This window comes from Salvelinus fontinalis, chromosome 11, assembly GCF_029448725.1.
Source record: "Salvelinus fontinalis isolate EN_2023a chromosome 11, ASM2944872v1, whole genome shotgun sequence".
Taxonomy (NCBI): domain Eukaryota; kingdom Metazoa; phylum Chordata; class Actinopteri; order Salmoniformes; family Salmonidae; genus Salvelinus; species Salvelinus fontinalis.
Window position 1 is genome coordinate 55921973 of NC_074675.1, and position 27527 is coordinate 55949499.

The window sequence follows — 27527 nt, forward strand, 5'->3', positions numbered from 1 at the left end:
CCAGTACCCTGAACTATAGTCACTTTTACTAGTCTCCACCCAGTACCCTGAACTATAGTCACTGTTACTAGTCTCCCCCCAGTACCCTGAACTATTGTCACTGTTACTAGTCCCCCCCAGTACCCTGAACTATAGTCACTGTTAGTAGCCTCCCCCAGTACCCTGAACTATAGTCACTGTTACTAGTGTCCCCCCAGTACCCTGAACTATAGTCACTGTTACTAGCCTCCCCCAGTACCCTGAACTATAGTCTCTGTTACTAGTCTCCCCCCAGTACCCTGGATTATAGTCACTGTTACTAGCCTCCCCCAGTACCCTGAACTATAGTCACTGTTACTAGTCTCCCCCCAGTACCCTGAACTATAGTCACTGTTACTAGTCTCCACCCATTACCCTGAACTATAGTCACTGTTACTAGTCTCCCCCCAGTACCCTGAACTATAGTCACTGTTACTAGTCTGCCCCCAGTACCCTGAACTATAGTCACTGTTACTAGTCTCCACCCATTACCCTGAACTATAGTCACTGTTACTAGCCTCCCCCAGTACCCTGACCTGAACTATAGTCACTGTTACTAGTCCCCCCCAGTACCCTGACCTGAACTATAGTCACTGTTACTAGCCTCCCCCAGTACCCTGACCTGAACTATATTCACTGTTACTAGCCTCCCCCAGTACCCTGACCTGAACTATAGTCACTGTTACTAGCCTCCCCCAGTACCCTGACCTGAACTATAGTCACTGTTACTAGTCTGCCCCCAGTACCCTGAACTATAGTCACTGTTACTAGTCTCCCCCCAGTACCCTGAACTATAGTCACTGTTACTAGTCTCCACCCATTACCCTGAACTATAGTCACTGTTACTAGTCTCCCCCCAGGACCCTGAACTATAGTCACTGTTACTAGTCTCCCCCCAGTACCCTGGACTATAGTCACTGTTACTAGTCTCCCCCCAGTACCCTGAACTATAGTCACTGTTACTAGTCTCCCCCCAGTACCCTGCCCTGAACTATAGTCACTGTTACTAGTCTCCCCCCAGTACCCTGAACTATAGTCACTGTTACTAGTCTCCCCCCAGTACCCTGCCCTGAACTATAGTCACTGTTACTAGTCTCCCCCCAGTACCCTGAACTATAGTCACTGTCACTAGTCTCCCCCCAGTACCCTGAACTATAGTCACTGTTACTAGTCTCCCCCCAGTACCCTGGACTATAGTCACTGTTACTAGTCTCCCCCCAGTACCCTGAACTATAGTCACTGTTACTAGTCTCCCCCCAGTACCCTGAACTATAGTCACTGTTACTAGTCTCCCCCCAGTACCCTGAACTATAGTCACTGTTACTAGTCTCCCCCCAGTACCCTGAACTATAGTCACTGTTACTAGTCTCCCCCCAGTACCCTGAACTATAGTCACTGTTACTAGTCTCCCCCCAGTACCCTGAACTATAGTCACTGTTACTAGTCTCCCCCCAGTACCCTGAACTATAGTCACTGTTACTAGTCTCCCCCCAGTACCCTGAACTATAGTCACTGTTACTAGTCTCCCTCCAGTACCCTGAACTATAGTCACTGTTACTAGTCTCCCCCCAGTACCCTGAACTATAGTCACTGTTACTAGTAACAGATTTATCCTAATTTGACTTTGGTGCAGATCATGTTGTTCTTCCCATTACCGTCTCTGGTAAACACACACTATATCAAATTAAATGAAATTTTGATTTGGCACATGAACAGGATACAGACGGTGTATATGGTACAGTGAAATGGTTACTGGCTTATTTGCATAGTAGCAATATCAAAAATAGCCAGATGGTAAAGGGTGATTCAGAGAACGCGTTTCCACTGCTCCAGAGTCCAATGGCAGTGAGCTTTACACCACTCCAGCCGACGCTTGGAATTGCACATGGTGATCTTAGGCTATTATGCGGCTACTCGGCCTACATGGACACCAATTTCATGAAGCTCCCGACGAACAGTTCTTGTGCTGACGTTGCTTCCAGAAGCAGTTTAGAACTCGGTAGTGAGTGTTGCAACTGAGGACAGACCATTTTTACACGCTTCAACACTCGACGGTCCCGTTCTGTGAACTTGTGTGGCCTACCACTTCGCGGCTGAGCCGTTGTTGCTCCTAGATGTTTCCGCATCACAATAACAGCACTTAGTTGACCGGGGCAGTTGACCGGGACAGTTGACCGGGGCAGTTGACCGGGGCAGTTGACCGGGGCAGTTGACCGGGACAGTTGACCGGGGCAGTTGACCGGGGGCAGCTCTAGCAGGACAGAAACTTGACAAACTGACTTGTTGGAAAGGTGGCATCCCATGACGGTGTCACGTTGAAAGTCGCTGAGATCTTCAGTAAGGCCATTCTACTGACAATGTTTGTCTTTGGAGATTACACGACTGTGTGCTAGATTTTATACACCTGTCAGCAGCGGGTGTGTCTGACAGGTGTATAGTAGACTATGTCATGGCTGAAATAGACGAATCCACTCATTTGAAGGAGCGTCGACATAGATTTAACCTTTATCTAACTAAGTCAGTTAAGAACAAGATAGATGCTTTATAAACATGTTAAAACTTCATAAAGACATTCTAAATGCTTTACAAACACACTAACCTTCTCTGCCCCCCAGCCCAGTGCAGATAGGAAGGCCATGACCAGAGTACAGAGTCCACCTGCTCCCGGGAAACCAGCCACTCGACTTCCGAACACAACAAACACAGACAGACCCAGCAACATCGTACTCCTCCTCAATACCACATCCTTCTAGAGACAAAGAGAGAGAGAGAAAGAGAGAGAGAAAGAGAAAGAGAGAGAGAGAGAGGGAGAGAGAGAAGGAGAAGAGGGAGAGATGGAGGATGGAGAGAGGGGATGGAGAGAGAGAGGCGGGAGAAAGAGAGCATTGAGGGAGAGACAGAGACAATTTTTGTCAACAAATGTGGGAAGCAAGTGCTCCAGCTCTAACAGCCTGGGTCAGTACAGGATGAAGGGTTTACTTACTGCTCTGCACTAGGAAACGGTATAGTAGACTATGTCATAACAGATATGGAAACGGTATAGTAGACTATGTCATAACAGATATGGAAACGGTATAGTAGACTATGAAATAACAGATATGGAAACGGTATAGTAGACTATGACATAACAGATATGGAAACGGTATAGTAGACTATGTCATAACAGATATGGAAACGGTATAGTAGACTTAACAGATATGGAAACGGTATAGTAGACTATGACATAACAGATATGGAAACGGTATAGTAGACTGTCATAACAGATATGGAAACGGTATAGTAGACTATGACATAACAGATATGGAAACGGTATAGTAGACTATGACATAACAGATATGGAAACAGTATAGTAGACTATGACATAACAGATATGGAAACGGTATAGTAGACTATGAAATAACAGATATGGAAACGGTATAGTAGACTATGACATAACAGATATGGAAACGGTATAGTAGACTATGTCATAACAGATATGGAAACGGTATAGTAGACTTAACAGATATGGAAACGGTATAGTAGACTATGACATAACAGATATGGAAACGGTATAGTAGACTGTCATAACAGATATGGAAACGGTATAGTAGACTATGACATAACAGATATGGAAACGGTATAGTAGACTATGACATAACAGATATGGAAACAGTATAGTAGACTTAACAGATATGGAAACGGTATAGTAGACTATGACATAACAGATATGGAAACGGTATAGTAGACTATGACATAACAGATATGGAAACGGTATAGTAGACTATGTCATAACAGATATGGAAACGGTATAGTAGACTATGAAATAACAGATATGGAAACGGTATAGTAGACTATGACATAACAGATATGGAAACGGTATAGTAGACTATGTCATAACAGATATGGAAACGGTATAGTAGACTTAACAGATATGGAAACGGTATAGTAGACTATGACATAACAGATATGGAAACGGTATAGTAGACTGTCATAACAGATATGGAAACGGTATAGTAGACTATGACATAACAGATATGGAAACGGTATAGTAGACTATGACATAACAGATATGGAAACAGTATAGTAGACTTAACAGATATGGAAACGGTATAGTAGACTATGACATAACAGATATGGAAACGGTATAGTAGACTATGACATAACAGATATGGAAACGGTATAGTAGACTTAACAGATATGGAAACGGTATAGTAGACTATGACATAACAGATATGGAAACGGTATAGTAGACTGTCATAACAGATATGGAAACGGTATAGTAGACTATGTCATAACAGATATGGAAACGGTATAGTAGACTGACCAAACAGATATGGAAACGGTATAGTAGACTATAACATAACAGATATGGAAACGGTATAGTAGACTTAACAGATATGGAAACGGTATAGTAGACTATGACATAACAGATATGGAAACGGTATAGTAGACTATGTCATAACAGATATGGAAACGGTATAGTAGACTATGTCATAACAGATATGGAAACGGTATAGTAGACTTAACAGATATGGAAACGGTATAGTAGACTATGTCATAACAGATATGGAAACGGTATAGTAGACATAACAGATATGGAAACGGTATAGTAGACTATGTCATAACAGATATGGAAACGGTATAGTAGACTTAACAGATATGGAAACGGTATAGTAGACTATGACATAACAGATATGGAAACGGTATAGTAGACTATGTCATAACAGATATGGAAACGGTATAGTAGACTATGTCATAACAGATATGGAAACGGTATAGTAGACTTAACAGATATGGAAACGGTATAGTAGACTATGACATAACAGATATGGAAACGGTATAGTAGACTATGTCATAACAGATATGGAAACGGTATAGTAGACTTAACAGATATGGAAACGGTATAGTAGACTATGACATAATAGATATGGAAACGGTATAGTAGACTTAACAGATATGGAAACGGTATAGTAGACTATAACATAACAGATATGGAAACGGTATAGTAGACTTAACAGATATGGAAACGGTATAGTAGACTACGACATAACAGATATGGAAACGGTATAGTAGACTATGTCATAACAGATATGGAAACGGTATAGTAGACTATGACATAACAGATATGGAAACGGTATAGTAGACTATGACATAACAGATATGGAAACGGTATAGTAGACTATGACATAACAGATATGGAAACGGTATAGTAGACTATGACATAACAGATATGGAAACGGTATAGTAGACTATGACATAACAGATATGGAAACGGTATAGTAGACTTAACAGATATGGAAACGGTATAGTAGACTATGACATAACAGATATGGAAACGGTATAGTAGACTATATCATAACAGATATGGAAACGGTATAGTAGACTGTCATAACAGATATGGAAACGGTATAGTAGACTATGTCATAACAGATATGGAAACGGTATAGTAGACTGTCATAACAGATATGGAAACGGTATAGTAGACTATAACATAACAGATATGGAAACGGTATAGTAGACTATGACATAACAGATATGGAAACGGTATAGTAGACTATATCATAACAGATATGGAAACGGTATAGTAGACTGTCATAACAGATATGGAAACGGTATAGTAGACTATGTCATAACAGATATGGAAACGGTATAGTAGACTGTCATAACAGATATGGAAACGGTATAGTAGACTATATCATAACAGATATGGAAACGGTAAAGTAGACTATGTCATAACAGATATGGAAACGGTATAGTAGACTTAACAGATATGGAAACGGTATAGTAGACTATGACATAACAGATATGGAAACGGTATAGTAGACTATGTCATAACAGATATGGAAACGGTATAGTAGACTATGACATAACAGATATGGAAACGGTATAGTAGACTGTCATAACAGATATGGAAACGGTATAGTAGACTATGTCATAACAAATATGGAAACGGTATAGTAGACTTAACAGATATGGAAACGGTATAGTAGACTATGACATAACAGATATGGAAACGGTATAGTAGACTATGTCATAACAGATATGGAAACGGTATAGTAGACTATGACATAACAGATATGGAAACGGTATAGTAGACTATGACATAACAGATATGGAAACGGTATAGTAGACTATGTCATAACAGATATGGAAACGGTATAGTAGACTGTCATAACAGATATGGAAACGGTATAGTAGACTATATCATAACAGATATGGAAACGGTATAGTAGACTATGTCATAACAGATATGGAAACGGTATAGTAGACTTAACAGATATGGAAACGGTATAGTAGACTATGACATAACAGATATGGAAACGGTATAGTAGACTATGTCATAACAGATATGGAAACGGTATAGTAGACTATGACATAACAGATATGGAAACGGTATAGTAGACTGTCATAACAGATATGGAAACGGTATAGTAGACTATGTCATAACAGATATGGAAACGGTATAGTAGACTTAACAGATATGGAAACGGTATAGTAGACTATGACATAACAGATATGGAAACGGTATAGTAGACTATGTCATAACAGATATGGAAACGGTATAGTAGACTATGACATAACAGATATGGAAACGGTATAGTAGACTGTCATAACAGATATGGAAACGGTATAGTAGACTATGTCATAACAGATATGGAAACGGTATAGTAGACTGTCATAACAGATATGGAAACGGTATAGTAGACTATGTCGTAACAGATATGGAAACGGTATAGTAGACTATGACATAACAGATATGGAAACGGTATAGTAGACTATGACATAACAGATATGGAAACGGTATAGTAGACTATGTCATAACAGATATGGAAACGGTATAGTAGACTATGTCATAACAGATATGGAAACGGTATAGTAGACTATGACATAACAGATTTGGAAACGGTATAGTAGACTATAACATAACAGATATGGAAATGGTATAGTAGACTATGACATAACAGATATGGAAACGGTATAGTAGACTATGTCATAACAGATATGGAAACGGTATAGTAGACTATGACATAACAGATATGGAAACGGTATAGTAGACTATGACATAACAGATTTGGAAACGGTATAGTAGACTATAACATAACAGATATGGAAACGGTATAGTAGACTACGACATAACAGATATGGAAACGGTATAGTAGACTGTCATAACAGATATGGAAACGGTATAGTAGACTATGTCATAACAGATATGGAAACGGTATAGTAGACTATGACATAACAGATATGGAAACGGTATAGTAGACTGTCATAACAGATATGGAAACGGTATAGTAGACTATGACATAACAGATATGGAAACGGTATAGTAGACTGTCATAACAGATATGGAAACGGTATAGTAGACTATATCATAACAGATATGGAAACGGTATAGTAGACTATGACATAACAGATATGGAAACGGTATAGTAGACTGTCATAACAGATATGGAAACGGTATAGTAGACTGTCATAACAGATATGGAAACGGTATAGTAGACTATGACATAACAGATATGGAAACGGTATAGTAGACTGTCATAACAGATATGGAAACGGTATAGTAGACTATGTCATAACAGATATGGAAACGGTATAGTAGACTTAACAGATATGGAAACGGTATAGTAGACTATGTCATAACAGATATGGAAACGATATAGTAGACTATATCATAACAGATATGGAAACGGTATAGTAGAATATGTCATAACAGATATGGAAACGGTATAGTAGACTATAACATAACAGATATGGAAACGGTATAGTAGACTATGTCATAACAGATTTGGAAACGGTATAGTAGACTATAACATAACAGATATGGAAACGGTATAGTAGACTATGTCATAACAGATTTGGAAACGGTATAGTAGACTATAACATAACAGATATGGAAACGGTATAGTAGACTATGACATAACAGATATGGAAACGGTATAGTAGACTATGTCATAACAGATATGGAAACGGTATAGTAGACTATGACATAACAGATATGGAAACGGTATAGTAGACATATAGATATAGATATATATTCATGCTGCCAACAGATGTTGGTGATCAAAGCCAATAGAACATATTTGTGATGAGATGGAATAGGCTGTTGGCAGCATGAATATACCGCCGTTCAATCTGTAGCAACTGCATGATGCCTTCATGTCAGCATGGACCAACATCCCTGTGGAACGTTCCCGACACCTTGTAGAATCCATGTGCCAAAGAATTCAAGCTGTTCTGGAGGCAAAGAGGGGTTCGACCCTGTACTACATCGGTGTACCTAATAAATTGTCCGGTGAGTTTACATCCTGGGATAAAAAGCACCATTTTACACCTGGAATTTGAAAAAAATATGTTCTAGGTGTTAACAGAAATGCCCCCAAACCTAGATTGTGGGGCAGAACTTGGGATATTCCTCCTGGTAAATAGCCACCAAAGTCTGGACTCACCTAACACATTGTGAACCAGAATATTATTTAACAACGCTTTCTGATGGACCTTAACACCGTGAGACCCTTTTAGTGCCCAAAAGCACCAGCTAAATTCAGCCATTTTGCTAGAAACAAAAAAATTCAGAACAAATAGAAATCTCTAATCAAAATACAAACACTAATTATTGGAAAAACATATTACATTTAATCACAGACTTCAATCTTACCAAATTCTGAAATGAAATGTCCAATTAGCACAATCCTGGTCTGTTATAATAGAGACAGTAGAGCTTGTTCCAGACTATGGTCTACCACTGAGACTGGCTCTACCAGCTATAGGTCTACCACTGAGACAGGCTCTACCAGCTATAGGTCTACCACTGAGACTGGCTCTAACAGCTATAGGTCTACAACTGAGACTGGTTCTAACAGCTATAGGTCTACCACTGAGACTGGTTCTAACAGCTATAGTTCTACCACTGAGACTGGCTCTAACAGCTATAGGTCTACCACTGAGACTGGCTATACCAGCTATAGGTCTACCACTGAGACTGGCTCTAACAGCTATAGGTCTACCACTGAGACTGGCTCTAACAGCTATATGTCTACCACTGAGACTGGCTATACCAGCTATAGGTCTACCACTGAGACAGGCTCTACCAGCTATAGGTCTACCACTGAGACTGGCTCTAACAGCTATAGGTCTACAACTGAGACTGGTTCTAACAGCTATAGGTCTACCACTGAGACTGGTTCTAACAGCTATAGTTCTACCACTGAGACTGGCTCTAACAGCTATAGGTCTACCACTGAGACTGGCTATACCAGCTATAGGTCTACCACTGAGACTGGTTCTAACAGCTATAGGTCTACCACTGAGACTGGCTCTAACAGCTATAGGTCTACCACCGAGACTGGTTCTACCAGCTATAGGTCTACCACTGAGACTGGCTCTAACATCTATAGGTCTACCACTGAGACTGGTTCTACCAGCTATAGGTCTACCACTGAGACTGGTTCTAACAGCTATAGGTCTACCACTGAGACTGATTCTAACAGCTATAGGTCTACCACTGAGACTGGCTCTACCAGCTATAGGTCTACCACTGAGACTGGTTCTACCAGCTATAGGTCTACCACTGAGACTGGCTCTACCAGCTATAGGTCTACCACTGAGACTGGCTCTAACAGCTATAGGTCTACCAATGAGACTGGTTCTTCCAGCTATAAGTCTACCACTGAGACTGGTTCTAACAGCTATAGGTCTACCACTGAGACTGGCTCAACCAGCTATAGGTGTACCACTGAGACTGGTTCTAACAGCTATAGGTCTACCACTGAGACTGGCTCTACCAGCTATAGGTCTACCACTGAGACAGGCTCTACCCGCTAAAGGTCTACCACTGAGACTGGCTCTAACAGCTATAGGTCTACAACTGAGACTGGTTCTAACAGCTATAGGTCTACCACTGAGACTGTCTCTAACAGCTATAGTTCTACCACTGAGACTGGCTCTAACAGCTATAGGTCTACCACTGAGACTGGCTATACCAGCTATAGGTCTACCACTGAGACTGGCTCTAACAGCTATAGGTCTACCACTGAGACTGGCTCTAACAGCTATATGTCTACCACTGAGACTGGCTATACCAGCTATAGGTCTACCACTGAGACTGGCTCTAACAGCTATAGGCCTACCACTGAGACTGGTTCTAACAGCTATAGGTCTACCACTGAGACTGGTTCTAACAGCTATAGGTCTACCACTGACACTGGTTCTACCAGCTATAGGTCTACCACTGAGACTGGCTCTACCAGCTATAGGTCTACCACTGAGACTGGTTCTAACAGCTATAGGTCTACCACTGAGACTGGTTCTAACAGCTATAGGTCTACCACTGAGACTGGCTATACCAGCTATAGGTCTACCACTGAGACTGGCTCTAACAGCTATAGGTCTACCACTGAGACTGGCTCTACCAGCTATAGGTCTACCACTGAGACTGGTTCTTCCAGCTATAAGTCTACCACTGAGACTGGTTCTAACAGCTATAGGTCTACCACTGAGACTGGTTCTAACAGCTATAGGTCTACCACTGAGACTGGCTCTACCAGCTATAGGTCTACCACTGAGACTGGTTCTAACAGCTATAGGCCTACCACTGAGACTGGTTCTACCAGCTATAGGTCTACCACTGAGACTGGTTCTACCAGCTATCAGACTACCACTGAGACTGGTTCTAACAGCTATAGGTCTACCACTGAGACTGGTCCTACCAGCTATAGGCCTACCACTGAGACTGGTTCTAACAGCTATAGGTCGACCACTGAGACTGGCTCTACCAGCTATAGGTCTACCACTGAGACTGGTTCTAACAGCTATAGGCCTACCACTGAGACTGGTTCAAAAAGCTATAGGCCTACCACTGAGACTGGTTCTAACAGCTATAGGCCTACCACTGAGACTGGTTCTACCAGCTATAGGTCTACCACTGAGACTGGTTCTATCAGCTATAGGTCTACCACTGAGACTGGTTCTACCAGCTATAGGTCTACCACTGAGACTGGTTCTACTAGCTATAGGTCTACCACTGAGACTGGTTCTACCAGCTATAGGTCTACCACTGAGAATGGCTCTACCAGCTATAGGTCTACCACTGAGACTGTTTCTACCAGCTATAGGTCTACCATTGAGACTGGTTCTACCAGCTATAGGTCTACCACTGAGACTGGTTCTACCAGCTATAGGTCTACCACTGAGACTGGTTCTACCAGCTATAGGTCTACCACTGAGACTGGTTCTACCAGCTATAGGTCTACCACTGAGACTGGCTCTACCAGCTATAGGTCTACCACTGAGACTGGTTCTAACAGCTATAGGCCTACCACTGAGACTGGCTCTACCAGCTATAGGTCTACCACTGAGACTGGCTCTACCAGCTATAGGTCTACCACTGAGACTGGTTCTAACAGCTATAGGTCTACCACTGAGACTGGCTCTACCAGCTATAGGTCTACCACTGAGACTGGTTCTAATAGCTATAGGCCTACCACTGAGACTGGTTCTAACAGCTATAGGTCTACCACTGAGACTGGCTATACCAGCTATAGGTCTACCACTGAGACTGGTTCTAACAGCTATAGGTCTACCACTGAGACTGGTTCTACCAGCTATAGGTCTACCACTGAGACTGGTTCTACCAGCTATAGGTCTACCACTGAGACTGGTTCTAACAGCTATAGGTCTACCACTGAGACTGGTTCTACCAGCTATAGGTCTACCACTGAGACTGGCTCTAACAGCTATAGATCTACCACTGAGACTGGCCCCTTAGCTGGCATTTGTTTGTGTCATGTAACGTATATACATGTGAGTGGAAGGTGTGTGTTAACTGGTACTGTAAATGAGAGAAACACATACCAACCTACCCAACCACTTGCTACAACCCACCCCTCCACAGACAGAGAGAGACACACACTGTGAGGTTCTTACCTGGTCTCTGCTGGGGAAAAAACGGAGGAAGAATCCAAGAATGATTCCGATGATTGTTCCTCCTCCAACCTCCAGCACCCCCCGACCCAGATTATACCAACTAGAACCTGGATGGGGAGACAACAGGTAAAACCAACTAGAACCTGTAGGGGGAGACAGACAGGTTATACCAACTAGAACCTGTAGGGGAGACAGACAGGTTATACCAACTAGAACCTGTAGGGGGAGACAGACAGGTTATACCAACTAGAACCTGTAGGGGGAGACAGACAGGTTATACCAACTAGAACCTGTAGGGGGAGACAGACAGGTTATACCAACTAGAACCTGTAGGGGGAGACAGACAGGTTATACCAACTAGAACCTGTAGGGGGAGACAGACAGGTTATACCAACTAGAACCTGTAGGGGGAGACAGACAGGTTATACCAACTAGAACCTGTAGGGGGAGACAGACAGGTTATACCAACTAGAACCTGTAGGGGGAGACAACAGGTAAAACCAACTTATACCTGGATGGGGAGACAGACAGGCTATACCAACTAGAACCTGGATGGGGAGACAACAGGTAAAACCAACTAATACCTGGATGGGGAGACAGACAGGCTATACCAACTAGAACCTGTAGGGGGAGACAGACAGGTTATACCAACTAGAACCTGTAGGGGGAGACAGACAGGTTATACCAACTAGAACCTGTGGGGGGAGACAGACAGGTTATACCAACAAGAACCTGTAGGGGGAGACAGACCGGTTATACCAACTAGAACCTGTAGGGGGAGACAGACAGGTTATACCAACTAGAACCTGTGGGGGGAGACAGACAGGTTATACCAACAAGAACCTGTAGGGGGAGACAGACCGGTTATACCAACTAGAACCTGTAGGGGGAGACAGACAGGTTATACCAACTAGAACCTGTAGGGGGAGATATACAGGTTATACCAACTAGAACCTGTAGGGGGAGACAAAACAATTGTAGATATAACTGGGATTGTGTCAATTCTACTCTCTACATTTTCTAAATGTAACATTTTGAATTTTTACTACTGCATTTAGTGGACAGATGTAACCTGAATGGTTTACTACTGGGTTTAGTGGTCAGATGTAACCTGAATGGTTTACTACTGCATTTAGTGGTCAGATGTAACAGATGTAACCTGAATGGTTTACTACTGTGTTTAGTGGTCAGATGTAACAGATGTAACCTGAATGGTTTACTACTGTGTTTAGTGGTCAGATGTAACCTGAATGGTTTACTACTGCGTTTAGTGGTCAGATGTAACCTGAATGGTTTACTACTGTGTTTAGTGGTCAGATGTAACCTGAATGGTTTACTACTGGGTTTAGTGGTCAGATGTAACCTGAATGGTTTACTACTGGGTTTAGTGGTCAGATGTAACCTGAATGGTTTACTACTGGGTTTAGTGGTCAGATGTAACCTGAATGGTTTACTACGGCGTTTAGTGGTCAGATGTAACAGATGTAACCTGAATGGTTTACTACTGGGTTTAGTGGTCAGATGTAACCTGAATGGTTTACTACTGCGTTTAGTGGTCAGATGTAACCTGAATGGTTTACTACTGCGTTAGTGGTCAGATGTAACCTGAATGGTTTACTACTGCGTTTAGTGGTCAGATGTAACCTGAATGGTTTACTACTGCGTTTAGTGGTCAGATGTAACCTGAGTGTTTTACTACTGGGTTTAGTGGTCAGATGTAACAGATGTAACCTGAATGGTTTACTACTGGGTTTAGTGGTCAGATGTAACCTGAATGGTTTACTACTGGGTTTAGTGGTCAGATGTAACCTGAATGGTTTACTACTGCGTTTAGTGGTCAGATGTAACCTGAATGGTTTACTACTGTGTTTAGTGGTCAGATGTAACCTGAATGGTTTACTACTGGGTTTAGTGGTCAGATGTAACAGATGTAACCTGAATGGTTTACTACTGGGTTTAGTGGTCAGATGTAACCTGAATGGTTTACTACTGGGTTTAGTGGTCAGATGTAACCTGAATGGTTTACTACTGGTTTTAGTGGTCAGATGTAACCTGAATGGTTTACTACTGGGTTTAGTGGTCAGATGTAACAGACGTAACCTGAATGGTTTACTACTGCGTTTAGTGGTCAGATGTAACCTGAATGGTTTACTACTGCGTTTAGTGGTCAGATGTAACCTGAATGGTTTACTACTGGGTTTAGTGGTCAGATGTAACAGATGTAACCTGAATGGTTTACTACTGGGTTTAGTGGTCAGATGTAACCTGAATGGTTTACTACTGTGTTTAGTGGTCAGATGTAACAGATGTAACCTGAATGGTTTACTACTGGGTTTAGTGGTCAGATGTAACAGATGTAACCTGAATGGTTTACTACTGCGTTTAGTGGTCAGATGTAACCTGAATGGTTTACTACTGCGTTTAGTGGTCAGATGTAACAGATGTAACCTGAATGGTTTACTACTGGGTTTAGTGGTCAGATGTAACAGATGTAACCTGAATGGTTTACTACTGCGTTTAGTGGTCAGATGTAACAGATGTAACCTGAATGGTTTACTACTGGGTTTAGTGGTCAGATGTAACAGATGTAACCTGAATGGTTTACTACTGGGTTTAGTGGTCAGATGTTACCTGAATGGTTTACTACTGGGTTTAGTGGTCAGATGTAACAGATGTAACCTGAATGTTTTACTACTGGGTTTAGTGGTCAGATGTAACCTGAATGGTTTACTACTGGGTTTAGTGGTCAGATGTAACCTGAATGGTTTACTACTGCGTTTAGTTGTCAGATGTAACCTGAATGGTTTACTACTGGGTTTAGTGGTCAGATGTAACCTGAATGGTTTACTACTGCGTTTAGTGGTCAGATGTAACCTGAATGGTTTACTACTGGGTTTAGTGGTCAGATGTAACCTGAATGGTTTACTACTGTGTTTAGTGGTCAGATGTAACAGATGTAACCTGAATGGTTTACTACTGGGTTTAGTGGTCAGATGTAACCTGAATGGTTTACTACTGGGTTTAGTGGTCAGAAGTAACAGATGTAACCTGAATGGTTTACTACTGCGTTTAGTGGTCAGATGTAACAGATGTAACCTGAATGGTTTTCTACTGGGTTTAGTGGTCAGATGTAACCTGAATGTTTTACTACTGGGTTTAGTGGTCAGATGTAACAGTTGTAACCTGAATGGTTTACTACTGCGTTTAGTGGTCAGATGTAACCTGAATGGTTTACTACTGCGTTTAGTGGTCAGATGTAACCTGAATGGTTTACTACTGCGTTTAGTGGTCAGATGTAACCTGAATGGTTTACTACTGTGTTTAGTGGTCAGATGTAACCTGAATGGTTTACTACTGCGTTTAGTGGTCAGATGTAACCTGAATGGTTTTCTACTGCGTTTAGTGGTCAGATGTAACCTGAATGTTTTACTACTGTGTTTAGTGGTCAGATGTAACAGATGTAACCTGAATTGTTTACTACTGGGTTTAGTGGTCAGATGTAACAGATGTAACCTGAATGGTTTACTACTGCGTTTAGTGGTCAGATGTAACCTGAATGGTTTACTACTGCGTTTAGTGGTCAGATGTAACAGATGTAACCTGAATGGTTTACTACTGGGTTTAGTGGTCAGATGTAACAGATGTAACCTGAATGGTTTACTACTGCGTTTAGTGGTCAGATGTAACAGATGTAACCTGAATGGTTTACTACTGGGTTTAGTGGTCAGATGTAACAGATGTAACCTGAATGGTTTACTACTGGGTTTAGTGGTCAGATGTAACAGATGTAACCTGAATGTTTTACTACTGGGTTTAGTGGTCAGATGTAACCTGAATGGTTTACTACTGCGTTTAGTGGTCAGATGTAACCTGAATGGTTTACTACTGCGTTTAGTGGTCAGATGTAACCTGAATGGTTTACTACTGGGTTTAGTGGTCAGATGTAACCTGAATGGTTTACTACTGCGTTTAGTGGTCAGATGTAACCTGAATGGTTTACTACTGGGTTTAGTGGTCAGATGTAACCTGAATGGTTTACTACGGCGTTTAGTGGTCAGATGTAACAGATGTAACCTGAATGGTTTACTACTGGGTTTAGTGGTCAGATGTAACCTGAATGGTTTACTACTGCATTTAGTGGTCAGATGTAACCTGAATGGTTTACTACTGCGTTAGTGGTCAGATGTAACCTGAATGGTTTACTACTGCGTTTAGTGGTCAGATGTAACCTGAATGGTTTACTACTGCATTTAGTGGTCAGATGTAACCTGAGTGTTTTACTACTGGGTTTAGTGGTCAGATGTAACAGATGTAACCTGAATGGTTTACTACTGGGTTTAGTGGTCAGATGTAACCTGAATGGTTTACTACTGGGTTTAGTGGTCAGATGTAACCTGAATGGTTTACTACTGCGTTTAGTGGTCAGATGTAACCTGAATGGTTTACTACTGGGTTTAGTGGTCAGATGTAACCTGAATGGTTTACTACTGCGTTTAGTGGTCAGATGTAACAGATGTAACCTGAATGGTTTACTACTGGGTTTAGTGGTCAGATGTAACCTGAATGGTTTACTACTGGGTTTAGTGGTCAGATGTAACCTGAATGGTTTACTACTGGTTTTAGTGGTCAGATGTAACCTGAATGGTTTACTACTGGGTTTAGTGGTCAGATGTAACAGACGTAACCTGAATGGTTTACTACTGCGTTTAGTGGTCAGATGTAACCTGAATGGTTTACTACTGCGTTTAGTGGTCAGATGTAACCTGAATGGTTTACTACTGGGTTTAGTGGTCAGATGTAACAGATGTAACCTGAATGGTTTACTACTGGGTTTAGTGGTCAGATGTAACCTGAATGGTTTACTACTGTGTTTAGTGGTCAGATGTAACAGATGTAACCTGAATGGTTTACTACTGGGTTTAGTGGTCAGATGTAACAGATGTAACCTGAATGGTTTACTACTGCGTTTAGTGGTCAGATGTAACCTGAATGGTTTACTACTGCGTTTAGTGGTCAGATGTAACAGATGTAACCTGAATGGTTTACTACTGGGTTTAGTGGTCAGATGTAACCTGAATGGTTTACTACTGGGTTTAGTGGTCAGAAGTAACAGATGTAACCTGAATGGTTTACTACTGCGTTTAGTGGTCAGATGTAACAGATGTAACCTGAATGGTTTTCTACTGGGTTTAGTGGTCAGATGTAACCTGAATGTTTTACTACTGGGTTTAGTGGTCAGATGTAACAGTTGTAACCTGAATGGTTTACTACTGCGTTTAGTGGTCAGATGTAACCTGAATGGTTTACTACTGCGTTTAGTGGTCAGATGTAACCTGAATGGTTTACTACTGCGTTTAGTGGTCAGATGTAACCTGAATGGTTTACTACTGTGTTTAGTGGTCAGATGTAACCTGAATGGTTTACTACTGCGTTTAGTGGTCAGATGTAACCTGAATGGTTTTCTACTGCGTTTAGTGGTCAGATGTAACCTGAATGGTTTACTACTGTGTTTAGTGGTCAGATGTAACAGATGTAACCTGAATGGTTTACTACTGGGTTTAGTGGTCAGATGTAACAGATGTAACCTGAATGGTTTACTACTGCGTTTAGTGGTCAGATGTAACCTGAATGGTTTACTACTGCGTTTAGTGGTCAGATGTAACAGATGTAACCTGAATGGTTTACTACTGGGTTTAGTGGTCAGATGTAACAGATGTAACCTGAATGGTTTACTACTGCGTTTAGTGGTCAGATGTAACAGATGTAACCTGAATGGTTTACTACTGGGTTTAGTGGTCAGATGTAACAGATGTAACCTGAATGGTTTACTACTGGGTTTAGTGGTCAGATGTAACAGATGTAACCTGAATGTTTTACTACTGGGTTTAGTGGTCAGATGTAACCTGAATGGTTTACTACTGCGTTTAGTGGTCAGATGTAACCTGAATGGTTTACTACTGCGTTTAGTGGTCAGATGTAACCTGAATGGTTTACTACTGGGTTTAGTGGTCAGATGTAACCTGAATGGTTTACTACTGCGTTTAGTGGTCAGATGTAACCTGAATGGTTTACTACTGGGTTTAGTGGTCAGATGTAACCTGAATGGTTTACTACGGCGTTTAGTGGTCAGATGTAACAGATGTAACCTGAATGGTTTACTACTGGGTTTAGTGGTCAGATGTAACCTGAATGGTTTACTACTGCATTTAGTGGTCAGATGTAACCTGAATGGTTTACTACTGCGTTAGTGGTCAGATGTAACCTGAATGGTTTACTACTGCGTTTAGTGGTCAGATGTAACCTGAATGGTTTACTACTGCATTTAGTGGTCAGATGTAACCTGAGTGTTTTACTACTGGGTTTAGTGGTCAGATGTAACAGATGTAACCTGAATGGTTTACTACTGGGTTTAGTGGTCAGATGTAACCTGAATGGTTTACTACTGGGTTTAGTGGTCAGATGTAACCTGAATGGTTTACTACTGCGTTTAGTGGTCAGATGTAACCTGAATGGTTTACTACTGTGTTTAGTGGTCAGATGTAACCTGAATGGTTTACTACTGGGTTTAGTGGTCAGATGTAACAGATGTAACCTGAAAGGTTTACTACTGGGTTTAGTGGTCAGATGTAACCTGAATGGTTTACTACTGGGTTTAGTGGTCAGATGTAACCTGAATGGTTTACTACTGGTTTTAGTGGTCAGATGTAACCTGAATGGTTTACTACTGGGTTTAGTGGTCAGATGTAACAGACGTAACCTGAATGGTTTACTACTGCGTTTAGTGGTCAGATGTAACCTGAATGGTTTACTACTGCGTTTAGTGGTCAGATGTAACCTGAATGGTTTACTACTGGGTTTAGTGGTCAGATGTAACAGATGTAACCTGAATGGTTTACTACTGGGTTTAGTGGTCAGATGTAACCTGAATGGTTTACTACTGTGTTTAGTGGTCAGATGTAACAGATGTAACCTGAATGGTTTACTACTGGGTTTAGTGGTCAGATGTAACAGATGTAACCTGAATGGTTTACTACTGCGTTTAGTGGTCAGATGTAACCTGAATGGTTTACTACTGCGTTTAGTGGTCAGATGTAACAGATGTAACCTGAATGGTTTACTACTGGGTTTAGTGGTCAGATGTAACAGATGTAACCTGAATGGTTTACTACTGCGTTTAGTGGTCAGATGTAACAGATGTAACCTGAATGGTTTACTACTGGGTTTAGTGGTCAGATGTAACAGATGTAACCTGAAAGGTTTACTACTGGGTTTAGTGGTCAGATGTTACCTGAATGGTTTACTACTGGGTTTAGTGGTCAGATGTAACAGATGTAACCTGAATGTTTTACTACTGGGTTTAGTGGTCAGATGTAACCTGAATGGTTTACTACTGGGTTTAGTGGTCAGATGTAACCTGAATGGTTTACTACTGCGTTTAGTGGTCAGATGTAACCTGAATGGTTTACTACTGCGTTTAGTGGTCAGATGTAACCTGAATGGTTTACTACTGGGTTTAGTGGTCAGATGTAACCTGAATGGTTTACTACTGCGTTTAGTGGTCAGATGTAACCTGAATGGTTTACTACTGGGTTTAGTGGTCAGATGTAACCTGAATGGTTTACTACTGTGTTTAGTGGTCAGATGTAACAGATGTAACCTGAATGGTTTACTACTGGGTTTAGTGGTCAGATGTAACCTGAATGGTTTACTACTGGGTTTAGTGGTCAGAAGTAACAGATGTAACCTGAATGGTTTACTACTGCGTTTAGTGGTCAGATGTAACAGATGTAACCTGAATGGTTTTCTACTGGGTTTAGTGGTCAGATGTAACCTGAATGTTTTACTACTGGGTTTAGTGGTCAGATGTAACAGTTGTAACCTGAATGGTTTACTACTGCGTATAGTGGTCAGATGTAACCTGAATGGTTTACTACTGCGTTTAGTGGTCAGATGTAACCTGAATGGTTTACTACTGCGTTTAGTGGTCAGATGTAACCTGAATGGTTTACTACTGTGTTTAGTGGTCAGATGTAACCTGAATGGTTTACTACTGCGTTTAGTGGTCAGATGTAACCTGAATGGTTTTCTACTGCGTTTAGTGGTCAGATGTAACCTGAATGGTTTACTACTGTGTTTAGTGGTCAGATGTAACAGATGTAACCTGAATGGTTTACTACTGGGTTTAGTGGTCAGATGTAACAGATGTAACCTGAATGGTTTACTACTGCGTTTAGTGGTCAGATGTAACCTGAATGGTTTACTACTGCGTTTAGTGGTCAGATGTAACAGATGTAACCTGAATGGTTTACTACTGGGTTTAGTGGTCAGATGTAACAGATGTAACCTGAATGGTTTACTACTGCGTTTAGTGGTCAGATGTAACAGATGTAACCTGAATGGTTTACTACTGGGTTTAGTGGTCAGATGTAACAGATGTAACCTGAATGGTTTACTACTGGGTTTAGTGGTCAGATGTAACAGATGTAACCTGAATGTTTTACTACTGGGTTTAGTGGTCAGATGTAACCTGAATGGTTTACTACTGGGTTTAGTGGTCAGATGTAACCTGAATGGTTTACTACTGCGTTTAGTGGTCAGATGTAACCTGAATGGTTTACTACTGGGTTTAGTGGTCAGATGTAACCTGAATGGTTTACTACTGCGTTTAGTGGTCAGATGTAACCTGAATGGTTTACTACTGGGTTTAGTGGTCAGATGTAACCTGAATGGTTTACTACTGTGTTTAGTGGTCAGATGTAACAGATGTAACCTGAATGGTTTACTACTGGGTTTAGTGGTCAGATGTAACCTGAATGGTTTACTACTGGGTTTAGTGGTCAGAAGTAACAGATGTAACCTGAATGGTTTACTACTGCGTTTAGTGGTCAGATGTAACAGATGTAACCTGAATGGTTTTCTACTGGGTTTAGTGGTCAGATGTAACCTGAATGTTTTACTACTGGGTTTAGTGGTCAGATGTAACAGTTGTAACCTGAATGGTTTACTACTGCGTTTAGTGGTCAGATGTAACCTGAATGGTTTACTACTGCGTTTAGTGGTCAGATGTAACCTGAATGGTTTACTACTGTGTTTAGTGGTCAGATGTAACCTGAATGGTTTACTACTGCGTTTAGTGGTCAGATGTAACAGATGTAACCTGAATGGTTTACTACTGGGTTTAGTGGTCAGATGTAACAGATGTAACCTGAATGTTTTACTACTGGGTTTAGTGGTCAGATGTAACCTGAATGGTTTACTACTGGGTTTAGTGGTCAGATGTAACCTGAATGGTTTACTACTGCGTTTAGTGGTCAGATGTAACCTGAATGGTTTACTACTGTGTTTAGTGGTCAGATGTAACCTGAATGGTTTACTACTGCGTTTAGTGGTCAGATGTAACCTGAATGGTTTTCTACTGCGTTTAGTGGTCAGATGTAACCTGAATGGTTTACTACTGGGTTTAGTGGTCAGATGTAACCTGAATGGTTTACTACTGGGTTTAGTGGTCAGATGTAACCTGAATGGTTTACTACTGCGTTTAGTGGTCAGATGTAACAGATGTAACCTGAATGGTTTACTACTGGGTTTAGTGGTCAGATGTAACAGATGTAACCTGAATGTTTTACTACTGGGTTTAGTGGTCAGATGTAACCTGAATGGTTTACTACTGGGTTTAGTGGTCAGATGTAACCTGAATGGTTTACTACTGCGTTTAGTGGTCAGATGTAACCTGAATGGTTTACTACTGGGTTTAGTGGTCAGATGTAACCTGAATGGTTTACTACTGCGTTTAGTGGTCAGATGTAACCTGAATGGTTTACTACTGGGTTTAGTGGTCAGATGTAACCTGAATGGTTTACTACTGTGTTTAGTGGTCAGATGTAACAGATGTAACCTGAATGGTTTACTACTGGGTTTAGTGGTCAGATGTAACCTGAATGGTTTACTACTGGGTTTAGTGGTCAGAAGTAACAGATGTAACCTGAATGGTTTACTACTGCGTTTAGTGGTCAGATGTAACAGATGTAACCTGAATGGTTTTCTACTGGGTTTAGTGGTCAGATGTAACCTGAATGTTTTACTACTGGGTTTAGTGGTCAGATGTAACAGTTGTAACCTGAATGGTTTACTACTGCGTTTAGTGGTCAGATGTAACCTGAATGGTTTACTACTGCGTTTAGTGGTCAGATGTAACAGATGTAACCTGAATGGTTTACTACTGGGTTTAGTGGTCAGATGTAACAGATGTAACCTGAATGGTTTACTACTGCGTTTAGTGGTCAGATGTAACAGATGTAACCTGAATGGTTTACTACTGGGTTTAGTGGTCAGATGTAACCTGAATGGTTTACTACTGCGTTTAGTGTTCAGATGTAACAGATGTAACCTGAATGGTTTACTACTGGGTTTAGTGGTCAGATGTAACAGATGTAACCTGAATGGTTTACTACTGCGTTTATTGGTCAGATGTAACAGATGTAACCTGAATGGTTTACTACTGGGTTTAGTGGTCAGATGTAACAGATGTAACCTGAATGGTTTACTACTGGGTTTAGTGGTCAGATGTAACCTGAATGGTTTACTACTGGGTTTAGTGGTCAGATGTAACAGATGTAACCTGAATGTTTTACTACTGGGTTTAGTGGTCAGATGTAACCTGAATGGTTTACTACTGGGTTTAGTGGTCAGATGTAACCTGAATGGTTTACTACTGCGTTTAGTGGTCAGATGTAACCTGAATGGTTTACTACTGGGTTTAGTGGTCAGATGTAACCTGAATGGTTTACTACTGCGTTTAGTGGTCAGATGTAACCTGAATGGTTTACTACTGGGTTTAGTGGTCAGATGTAACCTGAATGGTTTACTACTGTGTTTAGTGGTCAGATGTAACAGATGTAACCTGAATGGTTTACTACTGGGTTTAGTGGTCAGATGTAACCTGAATGGTTTACTACTGGGTTTAGTGGTCAGAAGTAACAGATGTAACCTGAATGGTTTACTACTGCGTTTAGTGGTCAGATGTAACAGATGTAACCTGAATGGTTTTCTACTGGGTTTAGTGGTCAGATGTAACCTGAATGTTTTACTACTGGGTTTAGTGGTCAGATGTAACAGTTGTAACCTGAATGGTTTACTACTGCGTTTAGTGGTCAGATGTAACCTGAATGGTTTACTACTGCGTTTAGTGGTCAGATGTAACCTGAATGGTTTACTACTGCGTTTAGTGGTCAGATGTAACCTGAATGGTTTACTACTGTGTTTAGTGGTCAGATGTAACCTGAATGGTTTACTACTGCGTTTAGTGGTCAGATGTAACCTGAATGGTTTTCTACTGCGTTTAGTGGTCAGATGTAACCTGAATGGTTTACTACTGGGTTTAGTGGTCAGATGTAACCTGAATGGTTTACTACTGGGTTTAGTGGTCAGATGTAACCTGAATGGTTTACTACTGCGTTTAGTGGTCAGATGTAACAGATGTAACCTGAATGGTTTACTACTGGGTTTAGTGGTCAGATGTAACAGATGTAACCTGAATGGTTTACTACTGCGTTTAGTGGTCAGATGTAACAGATGTAACCTGAATGGTTTACTACTGGGTTTAGTGGTCAGATGTAACCTGAATGGTTTACTACTGCGTTTAGTGTTCAGATGTAACAGATGTAACCTGAATGGTTTACTACTGGGTTTAGTGGTCAGATGTAACAGATGTAACCTGAATGGTTTACTACTGCGTTTATTGGTCAGATGTAACAGATGTAACCTGAATGGTTTACTACTGGGTTTAGTGGTCAGATGTAACAGATGTAACCTGAATGGTTTACTACTGGGTTTAGTGGTCAGATGTAACCTGAATGGTTTACTACTGGGTTTAGTGGTCAGATGTAACAGATGTAACCTGAATGTTTTACTACTGGGTTTAGTGGTCAGATGTAACCTGAATGGTTTACTACTGGGTTTAGTGGTCAGATGTAACCTGAATGGTTTACTACTGCGTTTAGTGGTCAGATGTAACCTGAATGGTTTACTACTGGGTTTAGTGGTCAGATGTAACCTGAATGGTTTACTACTGCGTTTAGTGGTCAGATGTAACCTGAATGGTTTACTACTGGGTTTAGTGGTCAGATGTAACCTGAATGGTTTACTACTGTGTTTAGTGGTCAGATGTAACAGATGTAACCTGAATGGTTTACTACTGGGTTTAGTGGTCAGATGTAACCTGAATGGTTTACTACTGGGTTTAGTGGTCAGAAGTAACAGATGTAACCTGAATGGTTTACTACTGCGTTTAGTGGTCAGATGTAACAGATGTAACCTGAATGGTTTTCTACTGGGTTTAGTGGTCAGATGTAACCTGAATGTTTTACTACTGGGTTTAGTGGTCAGATGTAACAGTTGTAACCTGAATGGTTTACTACTGCGTTTAGTGGTCAGATGTAACCTGAATGGTTTACTACTGCGTTTAGTGGTCAGATGTAACCTGAATGGTTTACTACTGCGTTTAGTGGTCAGATGTAACCTGAATGGTTTACTACTGCGTTTAGTGGTCAGATGTAACCTGAATGGTTTACTACTGCGTTTAGTGGTCAGATGTAACCTGAATGGTTTTCTACTGCGTTTAGTGGTCAGATGTAACCTGAATGGTTTACTACTGTGTTTAGTGGTCAGATGTAACAGATGTAACCTGAATGGTTTACTACTGGGTTTAGTGGTCAGATGTAACAGATGTAACCTGAATGGTTTACTACTGCGTTTAGTGGTCAGATGTAACCTGAATGGTTTACTACTGCGTTTAGTGGTCAGATGTAACAGATGTAACCTGAATGGTTTACTACTGGGTTTAGTGGTCAGATGTAACAGATGTAACCTGAATGGTTTACTACTGCGTTTAGTGGTCAGATGTAACAGATGTAACCTGAATGGTTTACTACTGGGTTTAGTGGTCAGATGTAACAGATGTAACCTGAATGGTTTACTACTGGGTTTAGTGGTCAGATGTAACAGATGTAACCTGAATGTTTTACTACTGGGTTTAGTGGTCAGATGTAACCTGAATGGTTTACTACTGGGTTTAGTGGTCAGATGTAACCTGAATGGTTTACTACTGCGTTTAGTGGTCAGATGTAACCTGAATGGTTTACTACTGGGTTTAGTGGTCAGATGTAACCTGAATGGTTTACTACTGCGTTTAGTGGTCAGATGTAACCTGAATGGTTTACTACTGGGTTTAGTGGTCAGATGTAACCTGAATGGTTTACTACTGTGTTTAGTGGTCAGATGTAACAGATGTAACCTGAATGGTTTACTACTGGGTTTAGTGGTCAGATGTAACCTGAATGGTTTACTACTGGGTTTAGTGGTCAGAAGTAACAGATGTAACCTGAATGGTTTACTACTGCGTTTAGTGGTCAGATGTAACAGATCTAACCTGAATGGTTTTCTACTGGGTTTAGTGGTCAGATGTAACCTGAATGTTTTACTACTGGGTTTAGTGGTCAGATGTAACAGTTGTAACCTGAATGGTTTACTACTGCGTTTAGTGGTCAGATGTAACCTGAATGGTTTACTACTGCGTTTAGTGGTCAGATGTAACCTGAATGGTTTACTACTGCGTTTAGTGGTCAGATGTAACCTGAATGGTTTACTACTGTGTTTAGTGGTCAGATGTAACCTGAATGGTTTACTACTGCGTTTAGTGGTCAGATGTAACCTGAATGGTTTTTTACTGCGTTTAGTGGTCAGATGTAACCTGAATGGTTTACTACTGGGTTTAGTGGTCAGATGTAACCTGAATGGTTTACTACTGGGTTTAGTGGTCAGATGTAACAGATGTAACCTGAATGGTTTACTACTGGGTTTAGTGGTCAGATGTAACAGATGTAACCTGAATGGTTTACTACTGCGTTTAGTGGTCAGATGTAACCTGAATGGTTTACTACTGCGTTTAGTGGTCAGATGTAACAGATGTAACCTGAATGGTTTACTACTGGGTTTAGTGGTCAGATGTAACAGATGTAACCTGAATGGTTTACTACTGCGTTTAGTGGTCAGATGTAACAGATGTAACCTGAATGGTTTACTACTGGGTTTAGTGGTCAGATGTAACAGATGTAACCTGAATGGTTTACTACTGGGTTTAGTGGTCAGATGTAACCTGAATGGTTTACTACTGGGTTTAGTGGTCAGATGTAACAGATGTAACCTGAATGTTTTACTACTGGGTTTAGTGGTCAGATGTAACCTGAATGGTTTACTACTGGGTTTAGTGGTCAGATGTAACCTGAATGGTTTACTACTGCGTTTAGTGGTCAGATGTAACCTGAATGGTTTACTACTGGGTTTAGTGGTCAGATGTAACCTGAATGGTTTACTACTGTGTTTAGTGGTCAGATGTAACAGATGTAACCTGAATGGTTTACTACTGGGTTTAGTGGTTAGATGTAACCTGAATGGTTTACTACTGGGTTTAGTGGTCAGATGTAACAGATGTAACCTGAATGGTTTACTACTGCGTTTAGTGGTCAGATGTAACAGATGTAACCTGAATGGTTTTCTACTGGGTTTAGTGGTCAGATGTAACCTGAATGTTTTACTTCTGGGTTTAGTGGTCAGATGTAACAGATGTAACCTGAATGGTTTACTACTGCGTTTAGTGGTCAGATGTAACCTGAATGGTTTACTACTGCGTTTAGTGGTCAGATGTAACCTGAATGGTTTACTACTGGGTTTAGTGGTCAGATGTAACCTGAATGGTTTACTACTGTGTTTAGTGGTCAGATGTAACAGATGTAACCTGAATGGTTTACTACTGGGTTTAGTGGTCAGATGTAACCTGAATGGTTTACTACTGGGTTTAGTGGTCAGAAGTAACAGATGTAACCTGAATGGTTTACTACTGCGTTTAGTGGTCAGATGTAACAGATGTAACCTGAATGGTTTTCTACTGGGTTTAGTGGTCAGATGTAACCTGAATGTTTTACTACTGGGTTTAGTGGTCAGATGTAACAGTTGTAACCTGAATGGTTTACTACTGCGTTTAGTGGTCAGATGTAACCTGAATGGTTTACTACTGCGTTTAGTGGTCAGATGTAACCTGAATGGTTTACTACTGCGTTTAGTGGTCAGATGTAACCTGAATGGTTTACTACTGTGTTTAGTGGTCAGATGTAACCTGAATGGTTTACTACTGCGTTTAGTGGTCAGATGTAACCTGAATGGTTTTCTACTGCGTTTAGTGGTCAGATGTAACCTGAATGGTTTACTACTGGGTTTAGTGGTCAGATGTAACCTGAATGGTTTACTACTGGGTTTAGTGGTCAGATGTAACAGATGTAACCTGAATGGTTTACTACTGGGTTTAGTGGTCAGATGTAACAGATGTAACCTGAATGGTTTACTACTGCGTTTAGTGGTCAGATGTAACCTGAATGGTTTACTACTGCGTTTAGTGGTCAGATGTAACAGATGTAACCTGAATGGTTTACTACTGGGTTTAGTGGTCAGATGTAACAGATGTAACCTGAATGGTTTACTACTGCGTTTAGTGGTCAGATGTAACAGATGTAACCTGAATGGTTTACTACTGGGTTTAGTGGTCAGATGTAACA

The 27527-nt window shown here is 41.0% G+C and overlaps 1 protein-coding gene across 1 annotated transcript in view; it reads right to left on the reverse strand.

Moving 5' to 3' along the window:
- The window catches only part of LOC129865975 (sodium/hydrogen exchanger 9B2-like), a 117475-nt gene that overhangs the window by 53482 nt on the left and 36466 nt on the right, over positions 1–27527 (reverse strand). Inside the window, exons 7-8 of the mRNA XM_055939100.1 lie at positions 11923–12029; positions 2618–2767 (exon numbers count right to left, since the gene is read on the reverse strand). Coding sequence (XP_055795075.1) covers positions 2618–2767; positions 11923–12029 — 257 coding nt within the window. The remainder of the gene's footprint in view (positions 1–2617; positions 2768–11922; positions 12030–27527) is intronic.